The sequence below is a fragment of the Melozone crissalis genome, unplaced genomic scaffold (assembly GCF_028551555.1).
Source record: "Melozone crissalis strain CALT ecotype California unplaced genomic scaffold, PUWL_Pcris_2 ptg000006l_1, whole genome shotgun sequence".
In the NCBI taxonomy this organism is placed as follows: Eukaryota; Metazoa; Chordata; class Aves; order Passeriformes; family Passerellidae; genus Melozone; species Melozone crissalis.
Genome location: NW_026535784.1, coordinates 16,150,602 through 16,177,655, shown reverse-complemented (window position 1 = coordinate 16,177,655; position 27,054 = coordinate 16,150,602). Strand labels below are relative to the sequence as shown.

General features: G+C 36.6%; 1 protein-coding gene across 1 annotated transcript; it reads right to left on the bottom strand.

The window, feature by feature from the left end:
* Positions 1 to 250: 250 nt before the first annotated feature.
* On the bottom strand, positions 251 to 27,054 carry DTHD1 (death domain containing 1). Its single transcript, XM_054291341.1, is given in 14 exon segments — positions 251 to 540; positions 1,104 to 1,161; positions 4,419 to 4,665; positions 5,556 to 5,685; positions 5,879 to 6,168; positions 6,724 to 6,764; positions 6,766 to 6,886; positions 7,711 to 7,952; positions 8,797 to 8,976; positions 9,618 to 9,945; positions 10,437 to 10,603; positions 10,639 to 11,202; positions 25,592 to 25,818; positions 26,754 to 27,054. Coding segments are annotated over 14 exon segments (3,186 nt in total).

Below are 27,054 nucleotides of genomic sequence, written 5' to 3'. Positions count from 1 at the left end.
AAATCTATGCAGATCAGTCTGTAATTATTCATACCTATATATTCAATATCTGACTTTTACGTATAAGAAATGTTCACTTTTATCAAGCAAGGACATGGCTATTATACTTTGCTTATTAAAGAGGTCGCAAAGTAACAAACAGTCTTCTCCTGACTGATATCCCTGTCACTTGTTCATCCAGAAATATGGAAATATTCATACACTTAACAAGAAAGAAGATAAATTGGGCTGTGAGTTGCCACTGATTCTCTCAGGTGAACACCTTATTTTGCCACTTTAAATGAAGTTCTTCTGAAAGATCACTTCTGCCACTCTTCTGCAAATACTGAGACAAGATCTGCTGTTTATCAGCTGACTTTGCAAGGGTCTTTTTGCAGCAGCAAAGCAGCTCATACATCTGGTGTGTTAAATTATCAGGGCCCTTCAGCCTAACAAGCTGAAACATGCTCCGTCGAACAGGTAAACATAAAGCAAACAATGATATATTATCTTCTGCAAGCTCTTGCGCAAGGCAGAACAGCAACTTGTCCCATAGGGCCTCTGAGGGGCAAAAATTAGTGAAGTAAGAATAAATCTTCCTTTTTTTTTTTTTTTGAAAAGCTTTTTAAAGCTGGAGCCTTGGTGGCTAAATTCTCCAGCTAAATAGGAAGTGTTTTATACTTTGGTGGAAACATCTCATTTCATTTCCAATGCCATTTTTGGTAACTGCTCTGCAGTATGAATTGAATTTAGTCAAGAGCAGATTCAGCAATCATCTATAATGGTGGAACTGAATGAGGAAAGTTAGCAATGAAATAAAAGAGTTTCAGTATTTACTGCACCTGATTCATCAATTACCCTGGAGCTTTCCAGTACAAACTGGATTTCCTTATACACAAAACTATATGCTGTTCAAGCATCCTGCCACAACAAGAGCTGTTACATTTCCTGGTAAACAGATCTCTTTTCCTTTGACTACCTCTTAACATATTAACTATTTCCTTTCTGAATATGGCATTTTCAAGTGTCAGTAACAGCTGAAACAAGCCCTGGAATTAAAAAAAAAAACAAAAACAAGCATAGGTCTTTTTTATATTGATATAATTTAATGGTTGTTTTCTTACCTGATGAATCAGAAAAAAATCTTTTTGTTCTTTGTGGACAGTGGATCAATTTTTCATGCTTTTAAAGAAAATGTATTGAGGAAAGAGAAATGATGATGAATAAGAGGTGAGGCATATGATTTGGGAGTGGATTGCAGCAAAATCTTGGGAGTTTAGCTCTAAGCATTTTAAATTTTTTCTACTTACATAGATATAAATTATTAAAAACAATTAACGCCATCAACAGGTATAAAACAGTATATGGCTATTAAAATAAAGAAATTAACAAAATTTTCATCTATCAAGTGGATGTTTATTATCTCTTATAAAAAGTTCATCCTTCATGCAACTTTAAAAATATTTGATTAATAGCATTATGCCATAAGTGATATATATAAACTGGCTGTATAGAAAGTCTGTATAGAACCTTCCTAGATGTTACAGATTCTGATTTTGAATACTGCATTAGCTTTTTCTTCCTTTCAAGGAAAAGAACAATTTCTAGTTATGCAGTAGTTGTGAGGTCAGGTAACCATATTGTATTTGTAGCTATAGTTATTCATTTTACATAGTTCATTTTTTAATAAATCCTCATGAAAAATCATCAAAATTCAAAAGATAAGTTCCATGAGACAGTAGAGAGTTTTTCCTCTTTCTTCTCTAAACACTGGAGAGAAAGAAAAAATACTTCGTCTTGTTTTACCTCTGGCTGAGAAAGATGAAAGTCTTCTGGGCTTTAGTGCTGTTTCCTACTGCATATAGAACAAGAAATTACTTTCAGAAGCACTGAGCACAAAGAGAGATTAGTTTGTATGAAGTAAAATTCAGATTTTTTTTGTTTGAAAATGAAATTATCCTCTTTCAGTGTCCGTGTTACTTTTCATTCAGTTGTATTACCTGGATGTTTATTCACAGCTCTCCCAAGGAAATTTGCCTGAGTTTTATTCACTGATCTTCTGTTTTTCATTTGGGAATTAAGAACATGAAATTCGGACTGGAAAAGTTATTGTTTTCTTTCTGATATACTGAGCATTATGGAGCTTATCTTAATCACTTCAATAACACAGGCTTTAAATATTCAATATTTGGAGTGTCTCAAATGTACTGACCTGCACAGCCATAAGGTCAATATATGCATAACCATTATCTATTGTGAATTAAACAGCTTTTCATCAGGCCTGTACACAGTCATCCTGGGAGGTGATTTCAGTGCACACAGGATGCACACATCACGCAGTGCATGGCAGTGCAAAACCATCCTGTGCTGTACTGCTCTGGAGACCTTGGGGCTTGGACTAGGAGACCTGTAAAGGACCCTTCCAGCCCAAGTTATTCCATGATTCTGTGATCTGAATCCACCTCGTTTTTGCATGATTCTACAGCAATTCTGTCATTGCACGTGCCCCAGTGTGAAGATAGAATGACGTGACTAAAAATCTTTCAGAATGAAGGGAATATAAAAGCTCTTCCAGAAGGGGGCGTTGCTTTTCTTCCAAGACAGCTTTCTCTTCGTCTAACGATGCATTTGTACTTAAAATTTTTTTCATTCACTAATGAGAATTTACCACCTCAAAGGTCTGTGTTAGATTTTCAAAGTCATTGTAGATTAACTCAATTACCCATGCATTGACTTTAATGTGAACCACTTCATGCTACTTAATGTTAAAATTGTACTAAAAATTATGAGAATTGAAAATCAGTATTGTCTAAAAATAGTGTAATAATATACAATGCATTAGATCTAAAACAGCAATTTGCCTTTAAAGATTAAGTGTCTGTGGTGAAGTGCTAAATTCACCCATAGTTCAGCTGCACTGGCATGTGGTCCTGCTGTTCTGGTCGAGAGATTAAGTAAAATACTCTTAGCAGTCAAAGCAGTTTTCTAGTCTGGAAGGCCCTTCAATTAGCCATGCAACTGCCTTTCTGAAGCAGGGAATAACATGCTATTCTGCTGTTAGACATTCATTAGACATAAAACTTCAGCAGAATAGTAATTTCATAATGTCTATATGTATTACAGCAATCTATTTTTGCAAAGCATTCCCAGCCAGTAACATTGATGTGCTCTGTCAAATAGACCTCTCAGACATGACCAGACTCTAGTAGCATATTAAACAGGACAGAAAGAAAAGGAGAAATTAATCTTTTACTTCCTTAGCCCACTGTGTCACATAAATACAAAATATTTGAAATCAGTAAATATGAACACACATACTTGACATCAAAACTTAATGCACTGTATCTGACTTGTGTGGAACAAAATAGGTGAGAGGAGCAGGTGTTTTCTCTTTCTGAGGAAAGAAAAGCACCATAAATAGGAATTATTAGTGAAAATCAGATTACTTCTGTGGAAATAAATGTTTAAAGTAAAAACTGATGTGAATGTTTGCATACAAAGTAAACGAACAGTATTTTGACCACCGTCAGCAATAGATTTGTAAGTGGATAGTGAAGGCATATACATATAGAAAATGGGTTATGATTGTACAGTTACTGCCTTCTTTACAAAAGAAATTTAGATTAGAATTTTACAGAAATGAGTGGAAATGTAGTAGTCAGAATGGTCACCTTAACAAGACTCCATCTGTCTTTGTCACAACCAAAATCAGACATTCCAGGTTATTTTAACTATCATCTGGAAAAAAAATAAATTGAGAAACGTGTAAAGACAAATTCAAAAAGAGAACCATGCTACTATTTATCACCAGAGATTTAGATAGACCAAGTGTTTCTGTGGATATTTTGATCTCAAAATGTATGCAACTGTGATAGTAGTAGTTTAGTGGCAGCATTTTGTGCAACACAGTGTGCTGGCACATAGGCTCTTTGAAAAGTTTACAATGAGATTTCATTGCAGGAATATATGGCATGAGCTTTCACTAGAGATGGAAATAATTGCCCACATGACTGTACTGCAGAGGCTAATCAGGAATAATGGAATAATCAGGTGATGGGTGGAAGACAGGTTACACAAACCATTTAAGGATCCTACAATTTGCAATTCTGTGCTCCCAAGACAATGAAACAAGAATGATACACCTGAAACTCCAGTAATAATTTCACAGTGCCATAATAATTTCTCCCTTCCAGCTGGGGAGAGTAGTTGGGTGAAAATTTTCTGCTAGAATTTTTTCCATGCTTATACTTGTGTATGAGTCCTTCCCCACAGCTAATAGAAATTCTGAGAATGTTTGTACATTGATGATGCACCAGAAGTCTATCAGTGACTTCTGTGTATATCTTTAAATCAAAAATCATGCCAAGATCATTTTTCTAATAAATGTAAGGTAAGGCAGAAAGGGAAATGTCTCTAATATTATCAAGTGAGAAACACACCTTTGGCAGTGTTAATGCTAATTTGCACAGTGGAGACTGGTGTTGATATTCATCATATGGTAAGGTTTGTTCCCATTTCTTTGGTATCATCTCTCTGGTAATTTTATAAAACACCGCTGTTCCTTTGTAATGAGATGAACTGTGGTTACCAAATTCATCCCCTTCTTTAATTTGGAGCTCCAGCCTTGGTTATCTTTGTGAATGAAAAATCAGTCTGTAGGCTTTCCTGAAGCTTCTCCATTCCCTGCTGCCCATATAATATATTATAAAAAAAAAAAATTATCCTGAATTTAGGTGCATGGCATCTAAAATAATTCATTAGCATGAGTCAAGTAAAGGTATTCATATAACATTTGGTTGTTCCTTGATTGTTCTTTATCATTCCTATTACTTTATTGAACATCTGAGTTCAGCCTGCTTCAGTAGTAGGCATATCTTTGTAGCTAGCTTTTTTAGCCCTTTAATAGTTGGCTTCAAGAATAAGTGGTGAAGGCAGTGCTGCAAGTTGTAAATCAAGGAACAGAAAAGGAGGTATGAACATAAAGAAGAATAAAAATAAAGGGGTGTTGTGAATGAAATTAAAAGTATATGCTTTCTGGTTATTCAGGATGGATAGCTATGTGTAACAAAAAATGAATGGCACAGCAGAGGGGTAGATGCATTTTTAGGCTTTCTAAATCCATTTATTTGATACATCTACAGACACTGTCCTTTGTGTGTAAAAGCAGACATTTCTCATGGGCTGGAGACTTCTCTTTTTGAAGAATATTCCTTTCTTTAGAGTACATTCAGTTTTCAATGGGAGAGTTTATGTACAAAATGTTCAGAGGGCCAAATATATATTTATATGTTCAATCTAAGACAGACAGAAGAGACTATGTGCAATTTAGGGTGAAAACCTTTCACAGGCTTCTTCTCCCTATTCCCTATAAGCAAGTCTCTGAATGGTGGCAGCCACTACATGGAATTTTCTAGGCTGTTAACAGAAATGGCATAACTCTCTCCCTCATCACCTCAATTCACATTGCAACTCACAACAGGCACTATTTTGCCTTGGTTTCTTCCTCAGTCTAAGTGAATTTACTTGGACAAAGCAGCAGACAGAAACCTGTCCTTTTAAAATAATTCTTCAAATACCATGTGTTTCTGAGGAACCAGGTTTCACAGAATTCACAAGGGTTTAAGAGATCATCTGGTCCAACTCTCCTGCTCAAAGGAGGGTCACCTGGAGCACATTGCTCAGGAGCTCGTTCAGTTCGTACATTTTCTTTACAGTTGGAGCAGTTTCCCATTAAGCTCCACATTCCTTTCTTTGACAAGAAACAGAACACTGAAATAAACTAAAATTACACACTAAATGTACTGTGAGTAACTTCAGCCTACCTGTGTTCCCATACAGCCTTTTTAATAGCTGAGGTAATTGATAATGTCCATACACTTGCATGAATTAACTGCCTTACCTGAAGCAGAAATATTTCCTCCAAATCTAAAATGAGTCTGCTCTCCTTGTCTTAATGGGAAGTGCTGTGTAGGTTCTGGGGGACCAATATAACCTTCCTCATAGAGCTTTTGAAGTTCATTGGTTAATTCTCTGGATGCAGACAGCAAAACTACTATTTTATGTGGGTTTTCTCTTTTCTGATACAGTATCACATTAGCCGTCGTGCTACAGAGAGCTTCTCCCAGAGCCTGAGCAAAGAGGAGAAGATACCTGTTTTCCAAAAGGAATGCAAGGCAAATGACCACAAAGCTGTAGTAAGGTAAAAAAAAATAGAAGTAAAGAAAATTATATTTAAATGCTTTATTTAAAATAATTTATCAACTGCTAATAATTTTTTCTTAAAAATAATATGGGGCTCATTCTCCAAGGAAACTTTTGCTACCTTCTCTTCATCCTTGTTTCCAACATATGAAAAGGTGGAAATTTGCTTGTGTTTGTAGTGTAAAGTATGTTGACTATGTAGATATGATTTCAAATACACATGAATTTTACATGAAAGGAAGATAATATTTCATAATAGGAATTTAAAAAAAAATGCCTTTTTAGTTAGAGAGCTAAATCACAGTTGCCAGATAGTTGATTAAGACTGATAGTTGCATTTCCTTTCTCAAGGTTCTATGTACTACATTGTGTACATTCTATAAATGAAAAAGGGTTTTTTTTTGTAATTGTGAGCAACAAATCTAGGAGCAAGTTAATGGTTAAAAATGGATGATTTCTTAACACTACTAATTTCCACTTATTTGTAAACACAGAAATAAATATTTAAGTGAAGAAAATTTTGTTAAATTATTCATGCATTACCTTTATAAATGCTCATTTAGTTCAAAAGATACAAGCCCATTTCTGTGCATTCTAGATAATAACATCATCAAACACCTTCCACCCCTCTTCATTTCTATGACCTAATAATTTCAAAGTATCACTGAGATTGTCCCCACTTTTTCTCACAGAAGTGCTCACAGCCCTGGAAAGCCAAATAATTATAGGAAAAATAACATAAAAATAGTTCTGCAGAAAGAGTAAGCTTGTGTTTGTAGCTGTTTTCCCCTCTGCTGTCCTTGATGACTTTTTCTGGTTTACCCACCTTGCTTAAAATCTGTGTCTGAAGGGATACTTCAGAGTATGTGAATGATATAATTATTTAGAGGTTTTTTCTTCAATTCTCCAGAAACTGCTGAAACATAGAAATCATCTTTTTTTTTTTTTTTTTCCAGGAGTCCCCATGTTTAAATGCTTTTTTAAGACATGCCAAAAAGTTTTAGAAATATTGTACTGCATGCTTTTGAAAAATCTGGACTTTTATCTAGCGCATAAAATTGACCTACTATAAACCCTTGTGCCATGCATGTTGATTCAGGCAACCATTGAAACTTGTAGAAGTAATGACGAAAAAATTCAAAGGTCAGACTCAAATCAACTTGGTGTGTTATGAACACAGCAGCTCTAAGTAATGTCTATTCTTTGTGTTCAATTTTTGACTTTGGTGAACATGTCTGAATATTTATTGGTGAAAAAACTTCATACAATCTTCATTCTGACTCCTGCTAGAAATGTAGTGGTCACCATATTTAAAGTAGAAACATCAAATACTGCATTAATTTTTCTGGTGAAACTATAGCATGAAAATTTTGAGAGCTTGCTCTAGTGTTTCTAACAAAGCCCGTAGGTATTGCAGTCTATATAAAAGAACAAACATCATTTTAATACAAGAAATCATAAATCAAAATCTGTTAAAATTCATTGATTTTGATGTTTTAAAAAATGGTGAATTTGAAGTGAGGGTATTACTGAGGATGGTATGCTGCAGCAACCCTCTTTACTGTAGCACTAATGGCTCTTGCATCTTCTGTCTCAACTCCTTGCCTTTTTTTGTCTGGGTTGGGAGGACAGGGTAGAGTAATAGTGACTGAGCTGTTAAAAGGTTGGGATGAAGGATGCTGGACATGAACCAGCGCACTCATAGATATCACTGAGTGATACATATAATGTCTTGCTTTCAATGCTGAAATTGATGGCTCAATTGGCTGAATCTAAGTGTAGAAAGAAATTGTATAATCAGCTTGCAATAAAAATATCTCTTCTATTACATGCCTGGATTTTTTTACAAGAATTTGTTTTACAAAATTGGTTTATCTTTTGGAGTTGGTTAGGCTATCACAGAAGAATCAGACTCCTCTTTTTAACCCAAGAACAACCTTACCTAAATAACAGCACTTTATACAAAGCTCAGAAAAATGCTTGAAAGTCATCAAAACTTGGAACTTCTATTGCCTAAAATATTTATATAATTTTGTTCCTGATTTGAGTTCGAGTTTTGAAACTCATGACCTTCCTCAGATTTTGAAAAATTTCTGAGATTTTTCTAATCTGTATTTTTTCATAATTTTAATTTCTCCATACTTCCCAATTAACATCTTAATGGGGAAAGGGAGAAACACAACTGAAACACAATTTGAGACTATACTCAGCCTAAGACTAATATATGATAAAAACCTTTTGTTGCACTTGCTGGCACCAAGGAGAGAAATGGTGAGAGAAATGAGTCAGATGAGAGAAATGGTTCCATTAACTTGATCACTGCACCAAGCAATTAAAGTTTTGAGTTGACACATCTTCATTGAAAATTACTATATTTTCTGAACTATATCAAACAAGGGAAGATAGATCTTTTTTTTAGCTAAAGATATGTGGTTTTAACAAAGCTGACAGGAAATCTGCATGTACAGGATGTGAAGCTGCAACTTCTGATTAGATTCTGGTTTTTGTAGACTTCTGATATTGGGAGAGATTGCACTTTAAGATTATTAGCATACTGAGTTCAGAACTGATCAGATAACAGGCTTATGGAACAAGTATCACCTATTTCAAGCTTACCTTTATCTGCCTAGGTGCCAGAGAACTGAATGTTTCTGAATGGTAAGAGAAAGAGATTTGAGAATCCACGTTCAGCTTTTGTAAGAGTCCTGCCTTTGGAACAGTAAATGTTTCCTTCTTTAAGCATGACAACAAAGAAAAAACCCCCAGATGATAAATTTTTACTTCTGCAAAGCTTTCCTGATTAAAGAGAATGTGAGGTTAGAGTATTGGAGGGAAAGGACGCTGTGTTTCACAGTTTGAGAAGGTAACATTCTCCACAGAGCCAAGTATGAAATGAAAATAAATTGACTATTATTGCCACCTGCATGCCCAAGTACCTGGTGATCTCTAGTCATCATGTGATGTTCTTCATATTCCAGTGTATGACTGGGGTGAAATGAAATCAATTTATAAATTGGGTGATTAATCTGGTCCAATACAACACTTCTGCATTTAAAAACTGTTCATTTGACATAGTTTGTACTTATTTATACTCATGGAATTATGTTATTTTGTTGTGATCTAAAAGCACAGTAATTCCTCCTAAATTTTGCTTTTATCAAATAATGCAATGCATTGCACTTATTTACAATAATCATGAAACATTACTCAACCATTAGTATTATGGGATCAAGCATTTGCTTAACATTGTAAGTGAAAAAAACAATGTTAGTAAATACTGGTTTTCAAATAGAATTAGTGCTTGAGAAAGTAGAAAGTTCTGTTTAACCACACATAGTGGGCAATATGATTTAATAATGACAACTTTACTTGAAAAACTCCAGAGACTTAACTGGGAAGCTCAAACTCTGCTTTTGCAATCCTTCGATGAGAGTTACCTTATGGTTTCCTTGGGATCCTTGCAAAGAAATAGGAGTTAAGTAGTTTGACTGGAAGTTGGCATCAGTTACCTTTACCCTAATCTCCTGATAATTTCCTCTGAAGCATGATGTAAATGGGATTGCAATGTTGATAGGGAAAAGCGGTTTTTCATAATCATAACATTCCATACTGGTGACATTGCTGACCAGCTCCTCAGAATCATCCACCACCAAGGAACTAGTGTCATTGAGTGTATTACACTTCAGATTCTCCAGAACAGTTGCAGGGGCTTTAATAAAACAAACTATTTCCTATGGTTTTTCCCCACTCACTTTGACTAGAAATATATTTAAAAATTATTTGTATTTGGAGTGGGGTAGCATTTTGTATTTTTAATTAAATATTTCAATGTAATGATGTGCTATAATGAAGCATAAGAAGACAATTCAGAAAAAATATTTTTAAGAATAAATGAGAAAATCATGAAAAATTTTATGCTTAGTCTGTTTCAGAACAGCTTATAAATTACTGTAAAACTGATGAATTGTGGTCCTTTCCTACTAATTTCCCACAATTTGAGGATTATTGACTTTACTGGCTGTGACTCAGTCCCTCTCTGGCATAAAAAAAATTATCCAAATAGAAACTTAGGGTTTACTTTAGAGCAAAGGGAAAGATCTTCATTGCACATGTTCAAATTGTAAACTGCTGTTATGTGTACAACCAGCATCTGTTCTGTACATGTATATTGAGTTTCTGCACCCACACATGTTTATAAATTAATAAGCAATAATTATGTACATGTGTTCCTAAAAAGAGGAAGAGAATGTGCTTACTCTTTGTTCATCCAATATCTAGATTTTTGTACTTCTTCTGAATCACTCACAGAAGGATTCACATCAGGAAGATCATAAGTTTGTGCTGAAGATGTGAAGGTACTTAGGTAATTTCTAAAAATCTCTTTTTTAAAATTTATTTCACTGTCTTCCATTTGTGGTCTTCACTTTCTAGCCCTTTTAAATTGTCCCTGACTACTACTACTTCCTTTTTCTTCTGTTGAAAAGAATTCATGGTGCTTCTGTCATGAATGTCCTTCAATGTCCCAGACAGAATGTCTTCCTCATTGCTTGTGAGAGCATCCTGAAAAGCCAGGTCTGGAGGCTTTTCAGTAACAGAGCTACCTCCATGAAGTTTTCCACTGCACTCTTTTTTCTCTGTAAAACAGAAAATCACTAGTTGGTGTTCACCATCTTCCTTTTTCATTGGAGACTCTCTGCTGGTGTCTTGTTCTTGAGCAGATTTGTTTTCAGCTAAGGATACAATTGTCCCCACAGTTTTAATTTCACTTGTGTGGGTTTGATTGACATTTTGACTTTCTGTCTTGTTCAGAAAAGGCTTTCTTTGGAATTGCTGTCTGGAACTGGAAGATGCTTGCACAGAGTCTGTTGCTTCTCCTTCCAAACAATGCACATCTCTTTCTCCAGAAGCATTTTCACCAGTCTGGTTCTGAGAATCACCATCTTGTCTGCAGCTTGCAGCATAAAATTTATTTCCTGCTGCTTGAAGGTGTGAGATTGTATTTGTCAAATACTCTTTCACTTTCTGCAGATAATTATAATTCCATTGTATTTTCAGGCAAAAAAAAACCCCAAAAAACAATTGCATTTTGCTATGAAATCTAGACAAAAATGTGAAAACTATTATACACATATTTATTGAATTCCATATAATCGCATAGTACCATTCAATACATAAAGCACACTCTATTTCCTGGCTTCCATTTAATGTTTTTGCATATATTGCTATTCAGGTGAAGTCAATTTCTAAGGAACTGAATAGAGACAAGTACATTTTTATACTTGTCTAAGAACAATTTTGTGTGTATTTGTCAAAATTTTACTCTGGCAACTCTAATGAACGCTTTTCTAATGATCAGACTCTAGCTAAATTCTTAATGACAATCAGTCCAAAGCATGGTATTGATAAAATATAGTGAAATCAATTTGGGAAGATCTTTAAAATTAAATATTATATTTCCTAAAATTGAATTGTGTAAGATTCTAATGTATAGGTCTCTAGCAAGGCTGTTATACATGGACCTAATTTTAAATACAGACCTTAGAAGCTCTGAATTTTGCTATGAAGAAGAGATGACAGCACAAAACCACCAGCTCACATATAATGCAAGCTTAGAAATTTGTAATATCCAGTTACAGGAATGGTGAAGATTGCCCTTGCATGTAATTAAAACCACTTTGTGAAGAAGAACGCACAAAAAGCACACAACCACTATGTGCCATTCATGTACGATTTTAACTTATATATTCTTTGATTATATTTCTTATCTTGAACCTTTTCTAAGAAATTATTCCAGATATTCTCTCAAAGGATTTAAAATGTATTACTTAGAGCTCTTCCAGCATTATATGCTGTCAACCCCTATAACTGTAGAGGTATCTTGACTAGTTAGATATATTGGAAACCATGGAAAATTTTATTTCTGTGCTGTATGAGATCCTGGAAAATTCTGTTTTGCAGGTTAAATCTCATGAAAGTCAATACAAATAAGACAATAGACATAGGGTACAGTATGGTGGGCTTCCACCTCCAATGTACAGATACAAGGAAAGAAAAACACAAAGGGCTGATGCAAGTCTTACAGGAAGCCTTTGACTTAACATTCACTTTTTTAACAATATCACATCAGGTAACTAATACCACAAGGCTTTCAGCTTGGAAAATAATTCTATTAGGAATGCCATCATATATCAATTATACATCTCTCATCTCTATTGACATCTGGTTAATTTAAACCTACAAAAAATACAGGTCAGAATAGACTTTTCCTATTAAACTTGGGGGAAGGGAAAAGGAATCTTGCGATTTCAATGGGGACCAATAGAGGAATCTTTGGTGCATGTCCCTGCCCTTGATGGCATGCCATGCCTTTTGATGGCTTTGACTTTGGGAAAGATTTTTTCCTTTTTTTTTTTTTTTTTTTAAGTATCCATGCCATGTCCCTCATATATTCCCCCCTAAATTGTGTTTTCCTCCACGACATATTCACCTGCTTTTGCAACATCTGTGAGCTTAGTTTTGGTGTCTTTTGGTCCTTTGCACTGCACCTGATAGAATCCCGGGCCATTTTCTTAGATTCACTACATTTCTCAAATTTTCTCTTTTTCTCCTCCAATTGCAATTCCTTTGATGGTATCTCCATTCCAGCGTGTTTGTAAGTTCTTCTTATTTGTTTTGGCCTTCAGTGGGGATCAATTTTGGCAAGCTTTGCTGCATGTGCCTGCACTTGATGGCGTATGGCCTGCCTGGATTTTGATGGCTCTGTCTTAGGGGAAGAGTTTTTTCTTTTTTTTGTTTTTTTTTAATGTGTCCATGCCATTTCCCTCATATCTTCCTCTCTTGATTGTGTCTTCCTTCTTGATATAATCCCGGGCCATTGTTTTGTCGTCACTAATTTCCCCAAATTTCCTCAATTTTCTTTTTTTCTCCTCCAATTGCATTTCCTGTAATGGCATCTCCATTGCAGCCTTGCCGTCAGCACACTATATACTGCCGTGAAACGTACGCGACACCTGAATCAGTGCCGTGCGCTGTTTATTTCAAAAATCTGTCTCAGTCCATTTTTAGGACAATGGAGACAACAGATGTGAACAGCTCACTGATTCAAATTGAATGCCAAGGAAACGTAACCTTACAGCATAGCATAAAGCCATCTCATTCCAAGTTTCAGGCAATCACACATAGTGCAACAACATATTGACAATTATTCTACGCAATCATGTGAAACGCACCTTACTGTAGTTAACACAATAGGGACTTTTTTTCTAACACAGTGGCTCGTTTATGAGAGACAGAGCACAGAGACGTATTCATACTAACCTTCTAAAGATATACATTAAATAAACTTGTTGCAACCTAAAAGGGCAAATCTCAGTGGCTTATTGTTCTATTTCTCACTTCTGCTCTACAGCTTAGAAAACTTTAATGCTGCATTAGCAATGTTCACAAATCTGCTGTCTGAGGCCTGTCTTTTTTACCATTTTCTCCAAACCCTTTTTTTTTTTTATGGATCCCAACATAGACATAGTACTTTTAGATGTGTTTTTTGGTTTTTGTTTGTTTATTTGCTTGGCATTTTGTTATATTTTTATTTAATGTTTGTTTTGTTAGATTTTTTCAGCGACTTTAAATCCCATAGTGAACACATCACCTGTTAGCTGTGATCTGAGAGTGCTGTGAATATAATTACATAGTTTAGCCCAGCAGCCATATTCCTTCTTGTGTCTGGAATCGAAGCAGATGGGGAATGCTTTCAACTGAAAGGATTCTTTACTTCTCTGAAAAGCTTGATCAGAATTTTGCACTTTTTTTTTTTTTTTTTTTAAACTCTGATGTCTCCTCAGGGATTCTAATCTCAATTTTAACAGTAAAAAGAAATAGCAGAACAATTTTATTAGTGGCCCGTGGAAGTAGCTGGGCGTGCGGACAGGATCACTTGAGTTGGATATTTTCCTGGTTCGGAGCACGCTGGTGCTGTGCTGCTTTCCAGCGCGACCAGCAGGTGGGGAAAGGGACAAGGCAGCAGAGACAGCGTGGCAGGAGCTGCAAATCCCCAGTTCGGCGGCTGCGGGGCTGCTTCTCTCCCAGAGTCTCTGTGGTCCAGATGACCCCGAGGTGCTGGAAAGCCTCATTTTCCCAGCCCCGAGATCGAAGGAATCAGGATTCTTCGGCTATGGTTTTCAAGGCTGTTTATTTTCTGTTATCTGTAACATTCTTTTTCTGACCTGCTGAGGTCTGTCCCGCAAGTCAGTCCGTGGCACACTGACCGCCCTTGGGGTGGTGTTATCTTTTTATACTAAAAACTATGGGTACATTATTTACAATAATTTTCCAATACCTATCACCTATGTTAGCCAGTCTGCTTCTACTCTAAACCAATCCAAAAGTGCCAGCATCACCCAGAAGATGGAGGCTAAGAAGAAGAAAGACGAAGGACAAGGTGCGCCCAAATCCCTCCATCTTAGCTTCTGAATTTTATAAAGCTCAAAATTCTACTTTTCCACCTTGTGACAAACTAACTGTCATTCCAGTTAAACTCTCGTGGTTTGTAAGTCTTCACATAAAGTTGGTAATTTTCTCCATGGGTTAAAATCAAAGGCACAGGTGTCTTTGGCTTCGTGACAAGGTCTCTGAGCCCCCGGCCAGGGGCTGGAGACATCCAGAGGGATGTCCTGGGTTCCAACACTTCTCCAGCTGTGAAACTGGGCTGGATGGCTGCATTACATTTCTTCAGATGATGTAGACAATTGGCTGTTGAATCTTTCTTTTGAATTCTTCCTGTATTTCTCTCTTTTAAAGATAACCTGAATTTACTTCTCTCTAGGATCTTCTGAATAAACATGAGTATCTGAAGTATATTACCAAGTGAAGTAACTCTATCACAAGTGGCATTATTTTGATAATTGCCCTAATCACATGAATGAGAGTAGTCAAGTAATTTTTCAGCAAGCTGAAATGCAAATTATTATTAAGAAGGTGGATATTTAATGTTGCATCTTTTTTTTTCCTCCCTCTGAAACATTGCCTTACTTTTTAAAAATGCCTGTGGTGTTCTAGGTGTTGCAGTAGAGGGGAAATAATGGTGCTTTTTGCCAGCTTTCCTCTTCTGGTGAGATTTTAATTCCTGAATGCCTCCTGATAAACAGAGAACTGTCAAAATCTTTCTTTTTAAAGACTTCTTGGAATCCCTGTGACTGTAGTGGCCAAAACAAATCACAAAAATGCTTTGCACTGGTACAAATTAGTGTCTATGGAGGTCCCTATGTGGAGAAGTGGCTTTATGGTGCAAGTAAGTGCCTTTGTGAACTCCTTTTTTTTCTTTTTTCTTTTTTTTTTTTTTTTTTTGTTTCCTTGCTGTGCGAGCTTTTGGTGGTAAAATTGTCATTATGATAGGAAAAGGTATTTTAAAGATGTTTTTGAACCTTGTGCCATCAAAAGAATACTATAAAACTAAATGAATAACCAACTTGAAATGTCTCAGTAAAAATAATAATAATAAATGTACCTTATGGACATTCAACAAGAAAGGACAATCAGCAAGATGCCAGCTGAACACAGCCAGTGAAACTTTTAAAATGTGTCTCTGGCAGGTAATTACTGTAGCTCAAGTTCCCAAATAAAGAGCTTGTCATGTTTCTTGCTCTTTGCCACCAGATATTTAGCATCAATTTGCATCTGACACAGGGTGTCAGATTGCAAAGCTGATTTGCATGATGTCTCAGTCACTGAAGCACTTTCTCTGTTTAAACATTGATGCTTTCCTCAGAAAATATTTATTCTTTGGATTAAGGGGGGGTCCTTCTGTTTGTACTACCATGTGCTTTTTATCTCTTTGATGGTACTGTGTCCTATTGCAATGCTGCTAAAGCTTTGGAAATGAGCATAAAAAGACTCAGAAGCATTAGTTTGATGAGGAAAGTGGAAGGAAATGAGTAGTGCTGGTGTTGGCTACTGTAAGAACAGCCAACCAAGCAGTAGCAACCCCTCTCCTGGGCAAATGGAGAAGGAACTTCCCTGGACAGCAATGTAGTAAGAGTGATTTACAGGCAGAGAGGTTCTAACTTTAATAATAAGAAGAAATACTCTGAGCCATAGAAATGGCACTTGATGTTCATGAAAGACAGTTCCAATGCTGATCTATCACACACCACTGTCAGCCTGGAGGCAGGTCCATGGAGCCATGCCAGTGCATCACAGCTGGACTTGGACACTTTGATCGCAGAGCAGAGGTACCTCTGCAGCTGCACAGGAAGCCCCACCACTCCTGTGCCTCCTTTATTTACAACCAGATTCTGGTGTTAGGGAAAAAGGGAAAATCACCTCTCTTCTCCTTCAGAAAAAGGAACCTTTATTAAGGCCCTGCAAAGGCCATGAGTTATTTTCTGTTAACTTTTTTGAGGTACAGGGCCAAGCCTTGATCAGCTTCAGGTTCCTTTGAGCACCTTTGCTGCCATTACTCATCCATCACAGCACTGCATCTCTGTACTTAGTAGATTATGGGCTTAATTTTGGAAAATACAGATGTGTTTTGTAATTTTGTCAACAGGCAATCAGCTTTGGCTGCAAATACTGTTCCTAAATGTGTGCCTTGATGGGAAATGGCTTTTTATGTGTGTTTTCTCCTTTGACTTGTCAAAGCTTAATCAGTGGTCAATTCTTATGAATAGGGCACTGAAGTTTCTGATGAAAGAAACAGGTTGTGCTCCAGCTGCTTCTTTGAAGTACTTTACTCTCTGGATTATTGTCAGACCTTCTGTAGGGTCAGGAGAAGTTTTGCTGCTCTTTGCACGGTAACTAATTTCTGCCAAGCACTGTGACATGTTACAGAAAGCCATGTTTGCATCTGTGGAGAGTCAAATGGTGAATCAGCTATATGTTCTTGACAGAGAAACCTATAGGTTGTGTTTCCTTCTGCAAGTGGGTGTTGAAGAGAAAGGGAGGTAAGATAAATCCCTGTAGGGGAGCACAGCCAATGGTTTTAGAGAGGATGAAAAGCAGGATAGCACTTGTGTTCCTTGGGTGCTTCTGAAACAAATAATTGCTGCCTGCATTGCATAGTATATGTCCACAAGATTAGTCCTGGTGTTGGCTGTCTGACACTGAAAACAGACTGTACCTTTTGTTGCTGAGTGTATCAACCATTTCTGCATTTTCCCTGAACAAGTAGAAGGTGTTTAGGCAGAGTTGAGATCTATGTATGCTCAGTTCTTTTTAAGGTTTTTTTAGCATAAGTCAGGCAGCTTTGAGCGATTCTCCTTTGACTCATTAGCTGTCAAAAGCAAATGGAAGGCATAAAACTGTTTCTTTCAGAGAAGAGGAGTGTAGCTGCAATACAATCTTCCTCCATATGGAAGCATCCTTCACATCAACCCAGGCTTATGCATAAGCGAGCACTGACACATAGAATGCATATCCACCTTGAGTCCTGGGGGCAGTTTTGGGCACCACAATACAAAAAAGACATTAAACTGTTACAGAGTGTCCGAAGGAGGGCAACAAAGATGGTGAAGGGCCTTGAGGGAAGCTGTGTGAGGTGTGGCTGAGGGCACTTGGTCTGGTCAGCCTGGAGAAGGAAGGGGAGACTGAGGGGGGACCTCAGTGCAGTTACAGCTTCCTCTTGAGGGCAAGAGCAGGGGCAGACACTGATGTCTGCTCTGTGGTGACAGTGACACGACCCCAGGCAATGGCCTGAAGATGTGTCAGGGTTCAGGTAGAATATTAGGAAAAGGTATTTTTGCTCAGAGGGTGACTGGGGAGTGGAACAGGCTCCCCAGAGAAGTGGTCACAGCATTGAGCCTGACAGAGCTCAAGAGGAGCTTGGGGAATACTCCTGGGCACGGGGAGTGATTCTTGGGGATGAAGCTGTGCAGGGCCAGGAGTACAACTTTATGGTCCCTGTGGGTCCCTTTCAACTCAGTTTATTCTGTCATATTTATAAGAAGACAGGAAAATAAATGAAGAATAATAAATTTGTGTAAACGTGCTGGTTTCAGCTGGGCTAATTTTTAATTTAATTGTAAAAGACATTTGAAATCATCCAATTCAACCATGCTAAATAATAAAACATCATTTTTTATATACACAGATGATGGTCCTTATATTTTATATATATATATGCTTTATTATACACAATGCAGTGATATGTATATTATGGAAGAGGAAAGTCAATCTTTGTGTTTGAGCTTTGGTGTAGCAAGTCTTAAGGTGGCTCTATAGCAGTATGCCAGCCAGTGTTGTGCTGCTTGTTACATTGCTTGAATGAAATTATTTTGATGCAGAAAAGTTTGGAGCTAAAAAATACAGTCTCTGGCTGGCAGGAGGCAGTTCCTGGAGGAAAAAAATCAAAGGGTGAGACACAATTACAATTCAAAATTTTCTTTATTAGTTGCATGAGTGATTTGAAATCAGTGAGATGAAATTTAGTTAAATTCAGGTGCTCAATACATGGGGGTAGATGTGTGTTTGTAGGCAGGCAGGGAGCATTAAAAATACAACATGATGAGTTACTGACTGGGTGATGATCTTATAATAGATCACAAACTAAATAAGGATCTGCAAAAGAGAACTGAATCTAATTCTGGGATTTATGAACAAGAAGATGAGGCGTAGGAAGCAGGAGGTGAAGCCATTGGTGAAATAGAAGGTCTGGTTCTGTACACCATGATTTAAAAAAGAAGGCTGCAGGAGATTCATAAAAAATTATTAGATATTTAAAGATCAAAGGGCATGATCTTCAGGTGATATAAATCACTTCATACTCAAAACCTCCCAAAGAACTGAACTGATTCACACCAGCTGAGGAGCTGATTAAATGACTTATTTTTAAAATTTTCTTTCTAATCTAACCTTAACAGCAGCAATTTACATTAAGTTCTCAGTGACATCAGGTTTCCCTCAGGGCTTACAGGAAAGAATTATTTGAGTGTCATAATTTAACTCTCTCTTCTTTCATTTTTATCTTAAACTGAGCTATAGATTTTTTTCACTTTCTATTTTAGCATTATTTAAAAATGAACACAGTTAAAATGGAAAAGGGAAATAATTTTTAAATACAAGACACAATTAACCTCTGAACCTTACTGTCTCTTGATATCACCGCTGCCAGAAGCTTAATAGGATCAAAAGAAGGGTAATAGATAATGAAAAAGTCTCCTGATGTATCAGAGGAGATTAAAACAAAAAGACTGTAGGAAGGAAAAAAGCACAAAAAGCTATGGGCTTCAAAAAAGAAGGCACCCTTCATATATCTGGATGGAGGAAGCTGGTTTCTCAAAGCTCATGTGCTCCTGTGGTTGCCCTTAGTGGGTTTGTCTGACTTTGAAAGATCTCCTGTTAACCCTTGTCATATGGAGGATGAGTCTGGCAATGGTGCTTTCCCTAATCTGATTTCTGTGCTCCTGCAGCTAACCCCTGTAAAGGTGACTTGAAAGGGCTATTTAAAAAGGAAACAGCAAAGAAAAGCTTCTATTTTTGTCTGTGTATTCGTGTTTGCCTGCTGAACATGGTCTGTTGTTTCAACACTCTTTATGTAGCTATGTGTTTAATTTCTCTTAGGGCTGAATTGAAGAAAGGTTTCTCCAAGATTTTATCTAGGAAAAGGTGGACATCAATAAAGAAAAATTACTAAAGAAGAATGTAAAAGGTTGGGTACTTAGGTACAAAATTATAAATGACAATGCCTAGCTACAGCTAAAACCAGCAGGGAACATTAAGGACGGTAAGAAATATCTTTTGTAAGATTCAAAAATTATGCTAGCTACTGATGAAAATTTAGAATAAGAAGTGTTGGTTGAAAAGAGCCCAATGACAGACAGTGGGGAGAAAACTGAAATTTTCAAGACCTTTTTTCCTCACTATTCACAGGCAAACTTGCTCCCAGGTTTCCCCATGTACTGCCATAGTTTGCCATAAGGAGATGACAGCCAAGAGGTGGGAGCAACAGGTTAGAGACTGGTCAGAAAAGCTGATTTTCTAGAAATCTGTGAAGGTTTTTAGGATTCACCTGAGGGTGCTGGTGTGGTGACTATGAGGCTGCTGTCTGTCATTTATCAAACCTCAGTCAGAGAAAACAAGACAGCGAGGGAAACAAGATTTGGAACCACTGCCCTGCATTCTTAATGGATGGCTTTCTCAGCAAGGTTGTGCACTAGTCTGCTTGTGTGGATCTCAATGGAGTTGATTTAATACCATGATTAAATTTTTGTAGCTCTCTTTTGCCCCCAAGCCTACATGTTGCTCTCTGGTATTGCCAGTGACTCATTTCTAATAGCTTAATGCTGTTGGAGCAACATTCCAGTCACAAGATAAGTAAGCTTCAGCTGATTTCTCCTAGGAAATGTTATCTTCTGAAAGGAGAAACTAGTTTTTCACCCTTACTGGCTCTTTACAGTGATCCCCCTTAGATCCTTCCTTGGAATAAACAAATTATGTAAGAATTAAAGAGACCAAAATGGAATGCTGAGAGGATTTTAACTTCTGCATTTTTTAAGGTGCAACTTAAACATCAGATGTGGGATGATTCTGATGTAATTTCAGCTTTATAGAAGTGAGAAGCAGTAAACTGAGTTGGATTTTTTGGTTGAATTTATAGATCCTATGCACTTAAAAACTTTTATGTAGCTTCTTTCACACTTTCTAACCTGAAAAGCCGTTCTAAGCCATTTCAACAGCATCACAAAATATTTTTGAATCATCTTGCAATTATCTGAGCAATATGTTCATTCTTCTTCTAGGTTATGGGAAAATCATGTCTGTCAAAACCCTGCTTTTTGGAATTTCCACCTTTCCTGTCAGACTGAGCCTAAAAATATGATTTCAATAATTTATGATAATAGAGAATCTGGCCTAATCTATTTTTCTTATACATAGAGTAGAGTCTTTATGTCATTTATGTTGTGGTCTTTCCTTAAAGCTTTTTGCAAATAAGTGTCCCAGGGCAGGGAAAAGAATGGGTTAAGCTGAAGGGAACCATCTGTTTCCATTTCAAGTATTACTTTAAAGATTTGAAAACTTTGTAAATGTCACGGTTTTCTTTTTGTGGCCCTTAGCTGAATGGGAGATGTCATCAGATGACAATGAGCTTCAAGCTGGTTTCCTATTACTTTTGACAGGTTGTTCATTAAGCTATAATAAATTGATAGAACTGAGGGCTGTAAAAGGTCTGTGACTTTTTTCCAAATATGTACTCTGTCTCGACTTGAAGGTCTTAGTACTTCATCACTCTTGCAGTTGAAAATTAGTTGAGTTTCCAATTTGAATGTGTTCAACTTGACCTGTATTCCCTTGCTTCCTGGTTTTCCTGGAATGGCTCAGCATCCTTGTAGGTCTCTTCTTGAAAAGGTAGGCAATGTGACTTAAATTTACTCATGGTTGTATCTTCAGTTTTGTGCCATGACTTTCCATATGTGGGCACCAGAACTGGAAGCATCATTTCCATTTCAGTGCTATCAATAAATGCCCTGAAGTTTTCCCAGGTTCATATACTGAAGGAATATAATAACCTTCCTTGCGTCTTTATAGCATTGAGAATAATGATAAGATAATTCTGTTTATCATTTATTTGTCCATTTTAACTCCAGATTAATTTAAAGTTATTGCTTTGACAATATACCTTTCACTCTGCAGGCATGATTTGCACTTTTTTTTCTATGGGTATAATGTGAATGTGATTTTATTAAAATATTTTGTGGGCTTAATTGTTTTATGTGCTGAATTACTTCAGATCATTCTATATAACTCTTCCATCTTTGCCCTTTATCATCCCACCTGTTTTTGTCAGCTGTAATTGTTCTAAGATTGCATTAGCCTTATTTCAAAATCGTTTATGAAAATGTTCTATATTACAAATTCCTAAGGGTTCATATTAAAATTACTTGAGTTCCATAGTGTTTCTCCTTTCATGACTATTTCTAGGTGTTCGTGGGCCACTTTTTAGTTCACTTATTATGTGCTTTATTAATAAGCATAGTGTTGATTTTTAGATCATATGATCAGTTGGTTATGCGTAAGTCAAATACCCTATAAAAGTTTAAATATATCCTCACAGATATCTTTCTTTAAAGAAAATCTTGACCTCATCACATATGTAAATACGATTTGGTCCATAAGGTCTGCTTTCTATAAAGTCATCATCCCTGGCTGTAATTATATCCCAACATTGGACTTAAATGAGAACTTTTCCATGTTAAATTGTAATCATGCTGAGTGTTTTACCTGCTTTTCCTAAATGTATAGGCACCAATTAGCAATCTTCTGAATTTGTTAAAAATATATAGCAGAGGCAGTTACCTCGTTAGGAAGCTGTAGCCTGTCACTGAAGTGAAAGAAAAATTTTGAGCATGTTGTCAAAATATTTTATATTTTAAAAGGCTAATCTGGAGAAATTATTTTTGTCACGAGACCATTTTTAATACTGTTTTCACTGGAAGAAAAAATTAAATGAAGTACTATTAGTTAATAGTTAATGTGTTTGCTTAATATGAGCTTAATCAAAGCATCTCCTCCTCTCAATGAAATCCTTTGTCTCATGTAAATAAAGCAAATTAAATATAATTTATATCAAATCACTAGTTAAAGCACCATGACAAGACAGGAGGCAGGAGGATGATATAATTATTGGTTTTGTCCACATTTTAATGCCCCTTAGAAGTCAGACCAACCTGTGTATGATTGAAATTCAGAGCATGTGTCCTTGGTTCAAGGACAGACTGAGCATCTGGCAAGAGTGGCAAGCTCATTCTTTGTATTGGCAGAAAATAAAGCTGAATCTAAAAGCTTTAATCAGATAGTGGCACGGAAATTCAGCACCTTATGGGTGAGAAGAAAGAGACAGAAGAGAGACATCATCAGAGGTGACTGAGAGGCAGCCTGGAGCTCAGTGGAATGCCCAGTCCCCAGAGACAGCTGCAATCGAGCTGCAGCTGTCACATGAGTGAAGGAATTATCTAAACTAAGAGATTTGGTGCCTTATCAAGATAAAATAGATCACCAATGGGAAATCCTTAAACAAACAAGACCAGAGGCAAAGGAAGAGCATGGCAGAAGCATGTGTGGGGAGGATGAACCCAGAGCTCCTCCAGATCTGGAAAGGTAAGACTATGAATCACAGGTTTCATTTTGTGGTAACAGAAAATTAGTCTGGCTAAAATTCTTGATGGAAGCTTGCCAGCAGGAAGGGAAACAACCATACCCAGGTCACCTGTGTTCACCAGAACAAGGGGAAAGCTCTGATGGTGGTAGGCTGTGTACTTTGAATGCCAGGATGTGGACATGTGTATGTAGATGTCATGCTGGCATCAGGAAATGGTGTTCCCTAAAGCAGAGAGCCCACAGCAGAAAAGAGGGAATGATCAAAGTCTGTGCTATATAATATCACTCTACATTTTACTTTATCTTCTGTGTTGCTCTATGTTCTAGGAGTGAGCAGACATACTTCTGTATGCCAATAATTATGATGTTTTTGATGATAAATTCTTCAAGGGCAACCATGCTCAACTTGAGAAATACATAGTTTTTCATGATTTATTAAAATATCCTGTTTCACTCATATGCACCTGTTTACTCTCTTTTTGTAACAATGGGGTCAAGAAGCAATCTTCAGAACTGTTGTGACAGTAGGGGAGTACCTTAATTTATTGCTAGATGAGGCTGGCAGATAACTCCTTCTTCACTGGGAGCAAGGGGAAAGCAGGAAAGGATAAGCATTTAGATGCTTCCAGAGCTAATCTTCTAAAACTTGAAGCATGAAAGCAGTTAAACTCACTTCTGTCTTGTTTGATCACAATTGAAATAACTCTGAAATAATTAAAAGGAGCATATTTTTTTTCAACCTGAAGCATTGATAGAGCAGCACCCAAAAAAAGAAAGGGCATCAAGCAGAGAACATGAGCAGCAGTATCAGAATCAGAACAAGATATTTTTTTCTCAGAATTTTGTTGTATTTCCTCTACACTGCTTATTAGATAGCAATGAGTATGTTATAAGGGTTATCATGGTATCCATGTACACTATTACTTTCTGAATGTTTGATCTTATTTAATTGCCATCAGATGACATTGTCTCTAGAACTGCTTCACAGTTAATTGTGCAGAGGGAGATAAGAGGATGCCACAAATATCTAGCAATATCAAATACACCTACAATTTAACAAAGATCAGTACAGTCTGTGAGCAGATTCTAGTTTACATTTTTGTGCCATTATTTCATTGCAAAATGACCCCATATGTTACATTATGTTTACCTAGTTAACAACAGGAGAAAAAAGTCATCACTATGCAATATACTTGTGGAACTAAGGTAGTGAAAAAAGAAGCAAAATAACCTTTGTTTTTAATTTACTTTAAGCCAAAATTTATTTTGTTTCCTTATTTTCCAGCTTGCATTTTTAATTCAAATGACAACAAAAATCATGCAGGGACAATAAGCTTTGTTAATCAGAAATGCAAAATAATATTTTGAAGTCATATAAGAAGCTTCAAACAAATATTTGAAAATAATTTTGTTTGTGCTCTTCTTTCTACCTTACCAGTTTGGGACACAAGACAGAGGCCCTTTGAAGTCCATTTCAAAATGAGATTTGCAGTGCTTTGTTTGGTATCTAAGAGTCATTGGCTTTGATAGAAGACCCCGCTTCAACAAATGACATTTGTTTCACTAAATAAATGATGTGCTTTCCTTATTTACAGAACTTCTGTCCTTAAATACTTTGAAGAGTTGTGCTGATAAAGTTAATGTATTACTCCCTGGAATCTTTGGATATTCTTATGCAATGAAATAATTTCAACAGATGGTTAGTGTACAACCTCAGAATTCCAGCGGATGTCAGCAAGATGTGCTTGACTAGGTTTATCCTTGAGGAATCACATATTGCCAGGTAAGAAATGGGTCTGTGTACTCTACCCACTTCTGGCATTCCTCTCAACAGTTTATGTATGACCAGGATACTTTTGCAGTACCAGAACTATTTTGAGTCACTGTTTTATTGTGAATGAATTTTTTCACTAGAAGTTATTATTTTATGTGCTCTTCAAGCACATGTACTTTTATCCTGCATGTTTTACAAATACAAAGGAAATCTGCAATATTCATGATATTTGCAGGTAAGATGAAATTTGAAAGAGAGAAATAGTCAAACAGGAAAATGAGAGCAATTAAAAATGCCTGCAGAAGACAGAAAGGAGTTAATTCTATATGGTCAAACTCTAGAGAAAAAATAAATAGACCAAACAATGAAAAAGTCAGTGGTAGGAAGAAAGTTTATATTAAACACTGGATGGCAGACTTACAAGTCCAGTTATTTTATGATTAAATATCTCTAATGGTTTTTGTAGCAGCACTCGTCCAAATTCAAAATATTAGAGAAATTATCCTCACAATACATTTTTATAACACCATGACATTATTTTATAGATTTTACAGCTGAGAAGCTGGTACACATGTAGATGTAGCCTTCACAGAGCAAAACATTCTCAAGAGAAGCAATTTTCTGGCTTATACCAGACAAGCTCAAGAGGCATTCACCAAGTGAGGACATGGGAACTTCTTCCAGACTGAAGCCAGAGAGGTCCTCTTTCCACATCAGGAAAAGAAGTTGTGCTGCTTTAGTGCTGATATGAATTTTAACACTAGAATTGTTCAGTTTAACTAAAAAGAAAGAAAGAAATGGAGTTTATAGTGAGTTTACATTATGGGCAGAAAGGACTTTTTATATGTCTCCACTAGTAAAATGCATGGATTGAGAAGATATGCCTGCTTTTTTTGTGACTTTTTGGGCTCAGAAAACTTTGGGTTTCAGTTCTGGACATGACAATATCAAAAATAAGCAGACTGTTTTTCAGTAACTACAGCAAAAAAAAAAAAAAAAGGTCCGGAATTAGCAAAAGAGATGAAAAATATTTATGCTAAGAATACTTGGTGATAATTAGCACTTAAATTAAAGATATGTTTCAAATTGTTAACATCCAGCATCCTCTTTGCAATGTTGGTTTATTTGTGTCAAATAACACTTTATTGCTAGTGCTATTCAGTTTCAGTAGGATTGCCTTAGCCTTCAAGGTAGCCAAGATTTCTGCTGCAAAGGTTGCAGGAAAGGCATTTACCCATGGAGGAGACAATGGCTTTTTGTCTAGAGCACTTTTAGGGTTCATGGATGTGACCCAACCTGGTATGCTCATTCTGCAGCAGAAACTTGAATCAAAATTAGCTTTGTTCAGTAAGTGGAGTGTCTGAGTCATCTGTCTACAGGTAATCTTTCAGTCCTTCTTCTTGGCATTTTTCTACTTTATATTAAAAATGTACAGTTAATTTTCAATATTGTTTTACCTCTGTGGAATTAGAAAGGAAATCATCTACTGTTCTTTTGTCCTCCACAAGATCTAAATTTAATTTGCTCTATTTTAGACCTACTTGTAAGAAATCAAATAAATTAATTTGTAAGAATTAAACAAAAGAATGTTTAAAACTTAAAAAAAAAAAAAATAAAAGACCTGACTGCTGATTAACATTTTAATATTCATTCCCACTTTCTTCTGCTTGCTGGGACCATTTTGTCACTGCAGAGGACAGGATCTAATACTTACCTGACATGCCATGCTCTCCCTTGCTCCCTCCCTCTGCAAGAGCATTGGGCTGCAATTCTGACCATGGTTTAGGACTGGACTGTTGCTGTGCCTCATAGTGATATGGAGAGAAATGTGTGAAACAGGCTGTGTTGTGCCCCAGGCACTGCTCAGGAGCACAAACTGCACTATCCCAGAGCAGCCCCATAGCAGATCTTTCTTGCCCAGAAGCTGCTCCCTCTCCTCCAGGAACCTGTCTCAGCAAGGAGGGTCCTGGGCAGCACTCCTGCCAGCACTGCTTGTGTTGTGCAGGGACAGTCAT